This window comes from Montipora capricornis, chromosome 7, assembly GCF_036669925.1.
Source record: "Montipora capricornis isolate CH-2021 chromosome 7, ASM3666992v2, whole genome shotgun sequence".
Taxonomy (NCBI): Eukaryota; Metazoa; Cnidaria; class Anthozoa; order Scleractinia; family Acroporidae; genus Montipora; species Montipora capricornis.
Window position 1 is genome coordinate 7,951,384 of NC_090889.1, and position 15,000 is coordinate 7,966,383.

The 15,000-nt window shown below is 39.5% G+C and overlaps 1 protein-coding gene across 1 annotated transcript in view; it reads right to left on the reverse strand.

The window, feature by feature from the left end:
• Positions 1-1,337: 1,337 nt before the first annotated feature.
• The window catches only part of LOC138055508 (dihydroxy-acid dehydratase 2-like), a 23,208-nt gene continuing 9,545 nt past the window's right edge, over positions 1,338-15,000 (reverse strand). The window contains exons 9-17 of the mRNA XM_068901427.1: positions 13,340-13,423; positions 9,980-10,067; positions 9,555-9,617; positions 8,950-8,987; positions 8,714-8,812; positions 3,617-3,699; positions 3,239-3,323; positions 3,102-3,140; positions 1,338-1,952 (exon numbers count right to left, since the gene is read on the reverse strand). Coding sequence (XP_068757528.1) covers positions 1,338-1,952; positions 3,102-3,140; positions 3,239-3,323; positions 3,617-3,699; positions 8,714-8,812; positions 8,950-8,987; positions 9,555-9,617; positions 9,980-10,067; positions 13,340-13,423 — 1,194 coding nt within the window. The remainder of the gene's footprint in view (positions 1,953-3,101; positions 3,141-3,238; positions 3,324-3,616; positions 3,700-8,713; positions 8,813-8,949; positions 8,988-9,554; positions 9,618-9,979; positions 10,068-13,339; positions 13,424-15,000) is intronic.

Consider the following 15,000-nt stretch of genomic DNA (forward strand, 5'->3'; position numbering starts at 1 on the left):
CTAAAACAATCGATTCACCGTCTATGTTTACTGCCCTTTGTTCAACTATGTTCTCTTCGTGGTTTAAGGACGGTTCAGCGCGAAAATTTTTTCAACATTGATGTTTTTCTGAAACTTTAAACACTGTTAAGATAATGAGTTAGTTACGTCAGAAATTAGTAAGAAAAATGGGGGGTCACAGACTTCGTTTTGGAGGGGAAAGAGACAGGCCCGCGAAAAAAAAACACCCAAAATGTGGACAAAATCGGGGCTTCGTTAGCCAATTAAGACCAGTGTCTGTAAAAACCCAAATATATTGCAATTAAATCTTTGAAGTGAAATCTTCTCTGCCAAATATGTTATTAAGTGGACTTATTAAGTGAATTTAGTACCAACTGGGTTGAGCTGAGGTTCCTTTTAAAGATCAAGTTCGCCATTTAGCGACCCACAAGTTTCACGCGCCTTGCTAGTCCGCAAGATGCGCAGAGATTTGATGTGCAGTGACGCAGAAAAATGCTTGAGATAATTGTAAATAAAATCCGTTTCTGGAAAGAAAAATAGGGGTCACCGAACGTCCAAGAGCGGTAAATCCAGGCAAAGCTATAACAATGGCCTTTTGCCCTATCATTTCTCATTTTATTACTTTAGCGCGCGCGCTCGTGTATGACGTGGCGTGTGCATTTGCGTGCGCAGTAAGGATGCGCAGAAACAATTGGCGCGAACGTCCTTAATTGTACATATTTTCGCAACAAAAAAGCTTTCTTAAAAATGGTGACTCGTTGGTGACTCGTTGAATTACATGTAACACGCACGCTAATTACGTTTGTGAGAAGATCAAGGCCGCAAAACAACGGGGGCATGGGGATGCACACTGTTGTTCTTCTTCGGGAATTTGTGCGTGAAATGAGAAGACTTTCCACGTACACACATCACTTCAGTTTTCCGTTGGTCTAACATACCGCCACGAACAAAGGTGAACTCTTCCTGCTGGTACAAAAATTGGAGTATCACATGAAACTCGACATCCTGAGAGAAATGAGTTTTGGGTGAAGCTAAATGCACTTTCTGGCCTTCCAAAAGTAGTAACAAATCGTGCCATGGGATAATTTGAGGACACCAACGAAAGTCATTCAGGAAAATCACTTCAGCGCTTTCAGCACCAACCCAAGTGAAGGTGGTCGTAGCAGGGTTACAAAACGATTTGAAAACAGAGTTTAGCGGATTTAGTAAAAATATTTTGCCACAATAGCAACTCTGTTAACAACATATTTGCGATATTTTCCACGGCCTTTTCGTAAACAAAACCCGCACGGCCCCTGCAAATAATCCAGGTCAATCTCATTTCTACGCAGAACTTGCTAAGCTGTAGTCAACCATCGGCCATCACACCCCTCTACACATGTTTTGCCGAGTTCACTGTACAGCAACTCGATTCGGGTCATTTTCGATCGGGCCAGCTCACCTTCTGCCTTCTCCATCTCCCAGCCTACAGAGAGAGCTTCTTCATCAGCCTTGCCGCCCCTGTTCGCTATAAACTCCGCGAGATCAGTTCTTTCTCCTTGTTTCTGCTGATTGGCAAATGCTAGCAACTCCAAACGTGTTTTGATTCCCTTTACCACAGCCAGTTGTGATACATCAAAGATACTGAGCGCTTTTCGATTTCGTTTGCTACCTGCCCGATTCGCACTGCACGCGTTGCTGGTGATAGGAGCGCCAATTCTACCCAGATCTGGGTGGTTTTCAGACTGAATTGCTAACATGTCTTCTTTTGTCGTATATGCCCAAGCTGTGTAATAGTTTTCGTGACGGCCACTGAAGTTGACTTTGATACCGTAATCCCTGTCGATATAATTGTGCACGTGTAGCCAGCGTCTCCGTTTTTCTAATTTCACTGCGATGTGGTAATGTACGCCACCGTTAGCATGAGGCTCTTGGCTGCACACACCAGTACAACGACGGACGAGTTGTTGCATCTAGGACGATGCGTGCAAAAGCCTCGCGAGAAGGAACAATTTCCAAATTTGCCTGGCTGTAAGTTACTAAATATACTCTCCTAACTTCACGTGAATTTAGTCATTCAGCAGTGTCATCATTTGCGTTTCTCTCCATGTCCACTACACGTACAAATATTGCGATTTTCTTACCAAAGAAACCTTGTCTTTAAGTTACTTGTATCACTTGCCGTTGAATGAGCAATTAAATCTATTTATTTTTCCAATTACTACGTTTATGTGCATAATTTGTGGTCCTTGTCAATAAAATAGTTTGCGGAAGCTATATCGCCACTGACGCTTATTTTTTCCGTACAAATAAAAAGCCATTTCATAGAAGAAGACATTTTTTTCTGAATAAATGTCTTCTTCTTATGAAATGGCTTTTTATTTGTACTAGAAACTGAACCAACCAAAGTCAAACAAACCTCAACAGGATTCTATGCTTCCATTTTTTGCCACATTTATCACAAATATGGCGGAACCTCTCACTCTAGGCGCTAGAAATCGAGGGTTTCCTTGTACTAAAATGAAGCATATTTCCCGCCAATTCCTCTCATAACTTAAATTCCTCAAATACAGCCCCGGACAGAATTGTTGAAACACTTTGCACTGCCATGCCCTCCCACAATGTTGTTTTATCGAATGGGCTCAGAAATTCGCGCGCAAACATTGTGAGGGGACAGTGATCCGCGAAAGCTTCAGATTATGTTCCATCGAATATTGTCACAGACTGTAGATCTCCAGGAGTTCTAGTAAGATCATTGTATAAAGCTTGCAGTATATGGGAGCGTGTATTGAAAGGAACAGTTCAAGTAAGTCATGATAGCATTAGGAAACTCAAGTGTAAGGTGGGGACTTACTGGCTTATATTTGCAAAGCGCAGTGGAATTTAGGACTACCAGTGTCACGGGATTTAAGCAGGAATCCAGCTGGGATTACTCGCAAATTCAACGTCCTTCATACTCGATGACACCATCTTAATGAAAGAGTTCTAAGGTTTTAATAACACTTTTTGCCTTTGCGAAGATGCCGAGAAACATAGAAGGGGACGGTGATGGCGTTTCTTACACACAAAAATAAAGAAAAAAAAAGAACTCTCAAGGAGAACAAAGCAAAGGATGCACTCACCGGGAGACCCCCAATCTTGTCCAAATCCGCCATTTGATACTAAGGCAACAGACGGATGCAATTAAAAATTATAGCTCAGATCATATTTCAAACTTTAATGCAATAAATTATAATGAAAATAGCATCAACTTACGTACTTTGCCATGAGGTTTAAGATTTGCTATCAATGGAACCTTGCCTCCAATTTTGTTAAAATCATCAATGGAAAAGTCAACTTCAGATCTAAGTATCATAAACAAAATATTTCCATTTATTTGCAGGGCCAAAAACTCACCATCTCCTTTATAATGAAGATGATTTTTGTACAAGAAGTATACAGGGATGAAATTCCTTGACCACAAAGCTGAAAAGCCTGATACCTATGACATACTGTCTGTTAGGGCCTCCAAACCTAGTGCCTGTTTCTCGAACGTTTTGGTAACTTTCTGGGCTGGACAAACAATCAGCCCATTTAAGAAAGTTGGTTGTCCAGCAACTTTTTCCATTGCTGACGATTTATAACAAGAAACACTTACTCGTGAGCGAGAGCTAGTAAATGAAGAACTCCATTTGTCGATCCACCCAATGCATACATGACCGTCACGGCATTCTCAAAAGCCTGTGGATATGAAATAAAACAAAAATAAAAATAAAAATTATAAGTTACTGCACATGGTGGTAAATGCAAATATGGAGCAAAAGTGAATGAAAGAAATGCACGCATTTCAAGTGCGGGTTATGGACAAAATGTAGACGTGATCATCGCACTTAACTAGACAATTTCAGGCACTTCTAATATGTACATTTCTTTAATTCATTGAGCCCTTTCACAGGAACAAATGAGCCTAAAATATTGCCCATACCTGATCCCAACTGTGTGGCTTTATAGATCAGTTGGCTGAGCATAGTACAGGCATAAGGTCATGGGTTCGAACCCCGTTGAAGCCACCTGAATTTTGGTGTCCATAGAGAGACAATTGCTTAAATTGTCTAGTTAAGGATGTTCGTGCCTATTGCTACTGCGCATCCTTACATGCTCACGCAAATTCACATGCCACGTCATGCATCGAGCGCGCGCGCTAAGTACTAAAACGAACAATGATAGGGCAGATGGCCATTGCTATAGCTTTGCTTGGTTTCAACGATCTTGGATGTTCGGTGACCCCTACTTTTCTTTTCAGAAACAGATTTTATTTACAATTACCTCCACATTGTCCAAAAATGAACAAAAAATCAATGTGGGAAGTTAAAAAAAATTCAAGATTTCTGTCCTGGAGACGTGGAATCCTGCCATCTTGCGGCTGCAAGGCGCATGAAACTATGGTCGCTAAATGCAAACTTGTTCGTTCTTTAAGGAACCTCAACAGCTAACTAAATTCACTTGATGGGTTCACTTAAACAAAGTTTGGTAGAGAACATTTCACTTCAAAGATGTGATTGCAATATTTGTGGGCTTACAGACACCGTGGCCTTATTCGCTAAAGAATCAATCAATCAATAACTTTATTAAATAATGTGTCAGGTAGATCTAGCTTACATATACGTAAACTAATTGGGAACACCTAACCACTAGTGAATTAAAAGTTAAGAAGAAATATATTAATCTGATCAAAAGTACTAATTTTTTGTAATAAGCGTTAAAATTCGCTGTGTTTTAAAACTAGTTCCCTAAAAAAAATATCTTGACATATCAGTATCCCATAAACCCAATCCATGCTAGATCTAATTTTCTGACTTTAGCTTTAAACGTATTTAAAAATTCCGAACTCCTGACTTTCTTATCTAATTTTGACTAGAGAAATATACCTACATATCGTAATTAAGCTATGCTTTCCGTGCGTCACAGTATTGACTCTTGGTATTACAAAATCTGAATTTCTAAAGCTATAGCGATTGATGTTATTGTTTTGGAATATTTCTTTAATGTATGAACGACAAAGTTCGTTCGTTACTTTATACATAAGAATAGCAATGTCTTGTAATCGCCTGTTCTTTAACGTGGGTAGCTTTGCCAACTTAAGTAACTCGTCATAGGTTCCAGATTTCCTATTATAAATTGCTCTCAAGGCTCTTTCTTGGATTCGCTCCAGTTTCCTGTTGTCCGAAGACCGACAAAAATTCCAAACGATATGACAATACGTCAGCTGAGGCAGTATGGCAGACTTGTATGTAATAAGTTTGGCTCTGATAGAAAGTATATTACGTAGTCTTGTTAGAACACCCACTTTCCTTCCTGCTCGTTTGCATACTTCACTGCCATGTTTACTGAAATCCAGGTTTTGGTCTATTGTTAGCCCCAATAGACTAAGATCAAAACCACACATTTTTTTTTGCCCTTTGGCCCCATTCTCATCATTTGGTACTTTTCATAATTACCTTTCAGTAAATTTGACTCGTACCACTTAGATATGATTTCTCCTTCTTTACTTAAAGTATCTTGTACTTCCTTAACCGTCTGGCCTGCTGAGTACAGCTGATGGTCGTCAGAATATGTGCATCGTTAAGTTGTGTTCATTTGCAAAGATGTTAAGATCATTTTGAAACGTGTTCCAAAGTAAAGGGCCAAATATTGAGCCTTGAGGGCAACCCCTTAACACCTCCTTCCATTCACTAGTAATCTCTGTGCCAATTTTCACTCTGTATTTTCTTTCAGTAAAGTAAGACCGTATTAAGCCGGTAGATGACGTTGAGAAGCCATATGCGTCGAGCTTTCTCAAGAGCAATAGAGGATGTAACGAATCAAAGGCCTTGGACATGTCGGTAGATAGGATCCCGACAATATTACGATCATCAATTGCTCTTTTCCAATTTTCCGTAAGTTTGATAAACGATGTTTCAGTGCTGTACCTTTTTCGGTATGCTGTTAGATTTCTACTTAATCTTGGCTCTATAAATGCTGTTACTTGCTGGCTTAGTATCTTCTCAAACACTTTGTCACAAGCGGGGAGCAGTGTTACTGCATGGCCTGTAGTTCTTCACCTCATAGATACTACCCTTCTTATACACCGGAGTCCACTCTCCCTTTTTCCATTCACTAGGCGAATAACATGCATCTATACAATTATTATAAATAGTTGTCAATGATGGGGCTAACTCGTCAATGCCCAGCCGCAAGATCGAGTTAGGTACTCATCATGACCCATTCCCTTTCTCACATTTAATTCTTTTAAGGCTTTCGACACGATGATGATTAAAGTGTGAAAGCTTGTGTGGTCATGTGAAGAAAAATACACATTAAAGTGAGACCAACTAAACAGAATAACACATATGTACATGTACAATCTAAAACAATGCTAAAATCAACCCTAAATCAAACAATCATTAATCAAACATTGCCCAATCACCTTTAATATCAGATTTTATAAAGTTGAACAATTAAAAAGCGTTTCTTTTTTCCGAAATGTGTTTTAAAAACGTCTTAGAACTGTTTCTAATGGAATTAACGATTTTATTTGTCAATGGGGAAGCCTTTGGCAGTGAAAGGGTTAAAGAGTGCATTGTGTCTATGTGAAATAGTCTTCCATAAGGTCGTGTCAAACAGTCAAACAGTCAAACTATGGAAGCAAATATAACATCTAAGCCATTTTAAATCTTCAATTTGACTAAGTAATACAGTATTGTGCAAAAGTAACGCAAGCGAAATGCGCGAATTTCGTTCTTTGTTCCCGCGACTTTTCGACGAAAATTCGCACGAAAGTTCGAGTGAAATTTCACGGCGTGTCGAGCGATAATTCGCTTAAACAAAGGGCGATTTTTCTTCGAATTTTCGTTAAGCTAAAGAAAATTCGTGAGCAAAAACGATAATTCGCAAGGCAGTTGACGAAATTTCGCAACACATTGAACGGCAGTTCGGGAGCGTTCAAGCAATTTCTTTCAGCAGCTGATACGAACAAACTGTCGTGCAACTCACAAGTGATAAATTTGTAAATGCGTGCCGTTTAGCTGTTTGTAAATACAAGCCGGTTTGCAGTTATCGATCGCCGATTACGGGGCTAACATTTTATCCATGACAACTCTGTTAATTATTAATAGGCTTTCAACCAGCTTCGCTTGTTCGAGTTCATCTCAGGCCCAAATTCATACGCAGAGAATTAGAATACACTGAACTGCATCACGAAGACAATGAGCTCAGTTCGCTCCACAAACAAAACAAAAACATCTCCAGTTCGAAAACAATTTGTGAGGGTTTTTCAATCTGAACATACGTGCACGCTCGCGAATCCGTTTGGCTGTTGTTAATTTCCATCCCAGTGTGGTGTTTTGGATCAAGTCAACAATGTAGCGCTCCTTCTGAAACAACCAGGCGAGTTTCACAGCTAACATTTCGTCGAGCTGTGATGCTATTTCGGCAGATTAATGGCTTCTTTTGTGCGCAATAATTGGAAAGGTTGTCTATATATTTCACTCAGCGAACTTTGTTTCGAAATCTCTCTTGGCCTATTGATTAACAATAGATCGAGCGACTTTCCGAGAGGAGCGAATTATCGCTCGAAAATTCGCAGTGATTCATCGCGCAAAGCGAATTATTGTTCGAAAAATCGCGCAGATCAAAACAATAGTTGTCACGAAAACGCGGAGAAATTTCGTCGAAATATCGTATTGCGTGAAATTTTTTCGAAAAGCCCCGAAAAGCCAGGAATTTCGTCGAAATTCGTTTGCGTTACTATTGCACAATACTGTACTAAGTAGTAAGTGTATATGTGGTGCGTGTGTCATGTGCGACTATTTAAAGTAGGTCTGAGTAGTGTGTGTCAGTTTTATAAATGTCAATTCAAACTTTGAGTGAACTTAGTGTACAATTATATTTCAATATCATGTTTTAAGGAAGTGTGAAATAAAGTCTTGTCGTGTTTTGTCTTGGGCCCCTGTATACCACAGAATTCCATACGATGTTAGTTTTAAAGAACAGGGCATTAAGTTGGCTACTAGTCATACAAGGTAGTTGGTCTGACAACCTTAAGCAACTGAAGACATGATAGGCAGGTACATGTAACAAGGATTCTGAAACAAGAACCCAAAGACTCTGTACATTGTGTCTTCATTTTGACCTGTAAAAGTACGATGTAAAGTAATTGATCTAAATACTTGGTGTGCGGAGAACGTTGGAACGTGCCGATTTACAGTACAGCTTGTTTTATTTACAATGACCATTAACTCTCATGGCGATTATAAATTTGTTTTTTCGTGGTTTTGTTCTAGGCAGGCAAGGTGAATAGCCGTGGCTAAATAACACAATCTGATATTTCTTGTACACTGTAGCTGTTAACACCTTTGTTGTTAAAAAGGACTATGTCAGCTGGGGCACAAGGCCAGTAGGGACCGACTGGTACTAATTTGCAAAGAGCTCAATCACACATGTGTTGCTTTACAGTCATCATTACCAATGCACAGAGAGAAGCTATTGCATCCCCACGTTTTTGGAACTCAGATTCCACAAACTTTCTGAACGCGATCCAAAACGATAAAATAAGCTAAAAAAATGTGAAAAAATTGGCCCGATGTTTTGAAAAAGTTTTAGCCCAATTCGTGCATGCACGCTGGATGACATAGTCCCCTTAAGATTTCTGTGACTGGCAGTGTTTACTGCGGTAAAGAACTAATGAACATGTTGTTTCCGTTACGGTTTCACATACCTTCCGAGTCATGATATCCCTTGCCTTTTTCCCTGCCTTCATTACTTTAAACAATGCTCTAACAGCTTCTCTCACTTCTTTTCTCTTCTTCTCTGTTACCTGACAAGAGACAATGAAAAAATGCAGTACGCTTTCTAGGCAAGGATTCGAAAGGGACGCAATTATTTTCAGAATAAAATCTCTGACATTTAACCTCAGCTTTTATGCATAAAACCCTGTTCAGATACAGTACTTACTTTATTGTCGTTATCTACTGCAACACCAGAGGCACTTCCTGTCAAGAACAAAAACAACACCTGTCAAAGTTTTTGTAAACTTTGCTTGCAAAATCTCTCATGAGCAACTTGGTCAACCAATTGCAATGCATTGGTTTATTTCGTCCGGAGATGAACTACATGAAGCGCAAAGTGGATGGGCACTCAGCTATTGCGCTAGTTCAAAGGAACTCCACATTTCTAAAGTGCCAATTCAAACTAAACAATTTCTCCCCTTCCTCTCCCATTCCAGGAATCATGCTTTTGCTTAGAGGATGACACTCAAAAGCATAACGCTCCAATTCTCGTGCATAAAATAAATGTATCTAACCCTAAATGGGAACCTTTATGCTTCTGTTTACCTGACATCACGGAGCAGGACAATTTCCTGGGTTTCCTTTTTTCAGCTATGAAGTTGTTTCACCCAGTTTTCTCGACTAACTCCGCCCTGGTTTTGAAAAGAGCTGCAAAACTAACACTGGATTCCCACAAATCTCTTGTTCCCAACGAGAGCTCTTTCAAATTTATTTAAAACTGATCTGAACAAAAACTAATTTCATGATTCTTATAGTCTTTACATACTACACCTGGAAGTGTTAGGCCTAGAGTTTCTACAACAGAAGACATTGTGTTGGCGGTAAACATTCCTCCTGTTGAAAAAACAAAAGTAAAACGGCAAAAATAAAACCAACAAAGAGCAGATAAACGATTGAAGCTATCTATTGAAGCTATCACCCAAGCTCTCTATAAGAGCAAGGGCAACCTCATCTTTTCATTTTCGTCTCACCCTGAAAGGTCGTGCTCCCATAAAGCAACTCGGGGAACCCACCCTGGTATAGCATGTATTGGTTGTGTCAAGCAAGCCACTACAGAGAGACACAAGCAAACTGGAATGAGTGTGCTCCAGGATCCAACACCTGGCCCTATAAAACTTGGCTATGCCTGCCTCTCAGGTCTGATATTAAATGTTTGAGCCCAAGTTTATGTATGTTATGCATTCACCAGTAATTACCACATGTTCCAGCACCAGGTATTGCATGACACTCTACATCCTTAAGGTCCTCAATATCCATCAGTCCTTTACTGTAAGACCCTATTGCCTGGAGAAGTCAAAAGAACCTAACCTTGTATGAGTGAGCTTGAGAAAGTGTAGACAGCCTTGTACCGTAGCTGAAGTGCCAATATCTACATAAATGTCCACCATCTCCATCAACGAGCACTACGTTAGCATTTATTACACTTACATGTACTAAATTTACAAACCCTAACCTCCTCAACTTTAGCTGAGAATAATATTCCTGAAAGTTGGATACCTGATTGGAGTGAATTAAAATGTGCATATGAAAATAGCCATGGCACCCTTTGTCCTTAGCAGGTGTATTGATTCAGTTGCAGTGATATGACAGGAGTGAAAGATTAAATAAATTATTAAATTTCTTAATCTGCAGTACATATTACAGCCTAATGGCTCAGTCCCCTTGACTCATGGCTGTTTCTACTTATGTGGCCTCACACAACCACAAGACATTTTGAGACTGCCAAGCCAACAACATTTTGTCATCATCATGTACACAGGAGAAACCACAAAACTGAAAACTCCATGCCCTACTGTTTTCAAAGTGCGTGGGTTCTTTTCTTTTGGGGTGCAGGGATGGCGCAGTGGTTAGAGCACACGCCTCCCACCAATGTGGCCTGGGTTCGATTTCCAGACTTGGCATCATATGTGGGTTGAGTCTAACTATTTGCAGATGTCACTACAGAGGCTGCACTTTCTTCTCAGGCATCTAAAGAACCAAAGTGTTAGACCATGCAGAGTTCTTGTTCCTGCGACATCCCACACTGTAGTCCAGTTGTTCAGAATGTGAAATTAGGTCGGTTGCTAAGTAACTAACAATTTCAACAGAAGGTCCAAAGTTGAAATCACAGATCTTCCATCGATCTCCTCAATAATTTCTCTGCTCCCAGCTTGGTCACTCTCCTACGACTTCGTCTTGGCTGCTGATCAGTGGCAGGATTCTCTCTGTATCTGAGGCGAATAGGCTGCTAATATTGCTGACCTCCAAGGGGTAAAGATTCTGGATTGGGCACTTCAGAATAGCATTCCTTCCATTTTTGGATCCCACTTTCACAACTGCGCTTCTAACAAGGCTGTCTGTTCCTATTAGCCTTTCCACCTTTCCCAATCTCCACATTTCATGTGGTTGATCTTTATCATGTACTACCACAACGTCTGATACTGAAATCTGTGTCTGAACAGCATCCTTCACAGAACAATGGTGTGAATCGCGTTGCTCAACTATATATTTATCTCTCCAGTTCTCCATTCATTTCATCACCAACATGACACATTTGCTTGGTAAGATCAGTGAATGACAGCTCAAACTCAGGATCTCATAGGTCACCATTATTGGCACTGGGGAGGCTTTCCACGTAGTGACTAACAGTGGCGTTGAGTAAGAATGGACTTGATGACACACCAAAATACAACTCTTGCGAATCTTAAAGTGATAACCCTTGGACTCTCTTCTTTCACATCATCAAAGCACAGAAGTCTGAGGACATCTCCGTTTTCTTCTTCTATCAATACCTTCAGTAATGCCTCTTCGATATGTGGCTCACATATAAGTGGGCAGTATAGGCTGGCATTTCAGTTGCTTCTTCATCAAAGGGTTTGACTCTAAAGTGGAATTGCTTCAGATGCGCTCTTCTTAAAAATGGAATTCAGATAATTGACGTTTCGATAATCCGAGCGGAAGTCATCTTCAGAGTCAAGTAATTTGTGTAACGTCAGTAGACACTATAAGAACTCCAGTTGTAGATGTCATTGATCAACTTATTCGTGATGTTATTGGTCAAATGTCACTTGAGCCTAGATGTAATTGGCTGTGAAGACTAAACAGTGATTGGTACGTTTTGATCTGTCAATAGGTGTAAGGTCTGTACGTGTATCATAGAATACCTTGGGCAGTATTGTGATGGAGTAAATCAGTGTGTTGTTTGTCTGTTGTTGATGTCCTCAATGAGTCGTTTGAAGGGTGCGGGTAGTTGTAGACATCGGTTTATTGGTGCCTGTTCTACGTTAGTAAACCTAGTAGTTAGTGCTGTAGGTAACACAGGCAGCAGAGTCCCAGTCGACCTAGAGGACATTTCTGTTCCCTTTAAAATCTGTCCAAGATTCCAGATCCCACATCAGTAGAAACCATGGAAGGAAGAATTTCTTCTACCTTTGAAGGAACCATCTTAAAGCGGGTTTGAAATACAATGTAGGTCGATCCATGTAAGATGTCTTCAAGACTTCTCCAACTCGTACAATGTCTTGTTCTTCCTTTAATAGCTTGAGGATGTTTTCGCCCAAGCACTGAGTAATTTCCTTAAGTTCTGCCTTGCATGATAGACGATCTTTGCAGGATGAGAGCCCTTTTCAGCGTTTTGATAAACTTGAAAGATCGTTCACATATATGTGAAGTAGTTCGTTCGTGGCTTTCATTTCTCTTTCAATAGTGCTTCGATTTCCAGTTCTGTGGAATTTTTTTCCTGACAATTTCTGAACACATTGTTTGGTTGTTCGTCATCTCGGTATTTGTTGTGTTTTCCAAAGTTCGGTCTTGGTTTCGCTGGGCTGGGCCTTCCCAGTTCAGACCTTAATGAAGACGCCTTTAAAAGAGTCTTTTCTCATCTAGCATCCATCTTGGAGGACCATATTCGTAAGGTAAAATTAGCTCAAGTCACACAATTTAAACATAACCTTTTTTAAATGAACATAAAGGAGGTACACCAAGCCAGCCTGCACGTGAGACTTAAATAACATGGCTTCAAACACCAGTGCTCAACTGGTTAGCTCGTGGTTGCTGGAGAGAATAAGACAGACCACAACACCAAGAACTCTGTGCCCCCCATTCTGTAAATAGTGTGTCAGGCTGTGTTTCTTTCAAAATCCTGCAGTCAGTTTATAAACAAGGGTTGCAATACAATGTATAGGGACTATTATTCTCAGTCATTTAAATGTACTGACTTCCTGAGTGTTAGTTTGCTGTCTTTTTCAATCCACGACTGTGACTATGAACCAAACTAGTCGGTGGTGAACAACTTCACAAATCATCAAGGGCACCCAACATGCAAATTAAGCCAAACGCCTTTGAGGTGATATTTTAGGTGATATTTTAGTAAATAATTCTATAGCTGTTTGGCAATGTAAAACCGAAATTCTTTGAGCAGTTTGACTCTCCTGAACACATATTTCACCGAAAATTGTCGTTGGGTGCCCCTGAATCATGTACATCTGTCTTGTCACTGCATCTACCATCAGAAGGAATAAAAAAAAATGGGTATTCATTTTTTCGTCCACAAAACTATATAACAACTTACTATGTACCTCAAAAGGACTCCCAGCACTCAAATTACTATGCCTCTTTCCACACCCAGGAAGCATCGTTCCACCATAAATTACAACACCATACTGTAGGGTGAAAATATAAGCAATTACTTTCAAATGTGGGTAGTGAGGATTTCCTTAATGATCCTGGAGTCACAGTTTCAAAGGTAAAATAATTATATGACTTAACATGAAAGAAGAAACACTGCGGATACTAATCTTGAGGAAAAAAAAAAAACAGCCTTTTTTTAATGGTCATTTAGCATATCAACCACATAGATGTTACAGGCAAGGTTGATGACACCTTCATCATTCCTACAGTTAGGTTTTCCCTTCACATAAAAAGCAACATTTAATCTATCCTCAAGGATAGACCCAGATCTTTGAAGATCTTGTGTAAGATTATTGAAGATCCTTAAAGATCTTTGGTGAGATTAGTAAAGATCCACAAAGATCTTAACAAGATCCTCAAGGGACCTTTTAAAATAATGACGATCCTTAAATATATATATTTTTAATTCCTTGGTAACATTAAGGAAAGATCCAAATCTTTGAAGATCTGTAAAAATTTTTGAGGATTCTCTTCTAGGAGCTTGGCAAGAGCCTTAAGGAAGAGTTTGAAGATCTTGGCAAGAATTTTGAGAAACTTGGAAAGGAATTTTGAGGCTCTTTTCTAACAACTCTATTAGGATTTCAAACAATCTTCAAGGATCGTCATTATTTTTAAAGATCAAAGATCCTTTGAAGATTTTCACCAGGGTACCACTTTACTAATTTTCCAGTTGGCACCAGGGGGAAAATACGGCTTTCAATTCCATTGTTATTGCAATTTCTGCTCAGACTTCACTAATGTAAGAGCAAGTAAGATTCCTCAAGATCATTTGAAATCACTGCTGAGTTTATTGATTGCAGAACAAGGGGGACGATGAGGTCACCTGAATGCTGAAGTGGCCAAAGATTTTGTTGATGATTCGCCAGTTGAATTCAAACTCACATTGATCGTTTAACCACAAAATCAAGCTCGCATCATCTGGAAACTTCATATAGACGTTTTAAGCATTGTTATGTAATAACTTTGTTAAAACCAATATTCTATCAACATTGCATAAATTAGACATAACTATTACAGGGTAATGTGAAGTGCTACACGTAGTTTTCTACCCATACCCTGTGTTAAGGACAGTGCCTACTACTGTTATTGCGCATAAGTTATGTGCATCTCGAGATACTCGGGTTTCCTATTGGTGATGCTTACCAATACGGTGATATTTTTGCGTGGTTTAAAACTACCCAGAGAAAGTAGATCTTAGTACATGTAAGTACTCTTGGTAACCAAAAATAAATTGAGGGTAACCATGCATTTTTGAGAGATAATTAAGCTTCAACTTGAGAAAGAACGGCATACTAGCTGATACATCACTTTTTATTTTAAAGCATGTTACAAATATTATTCATCAGTTATCTTTGAAAAATGCTTGGTTACCCCAATTTTCTTTTTGGATTTCAATATGATCTAAATTTCCTGTATAATCATAAAGCGGGGCAAAAGTACCTTTGATTTAGTACGCACGGTCCTTAAACCATGTGACCGTTAGCCCTATATACTTATGAAAATGGGCCTACAAAAGGACAGAGGAAATCTCTGACGAGAGTGGGTCAGT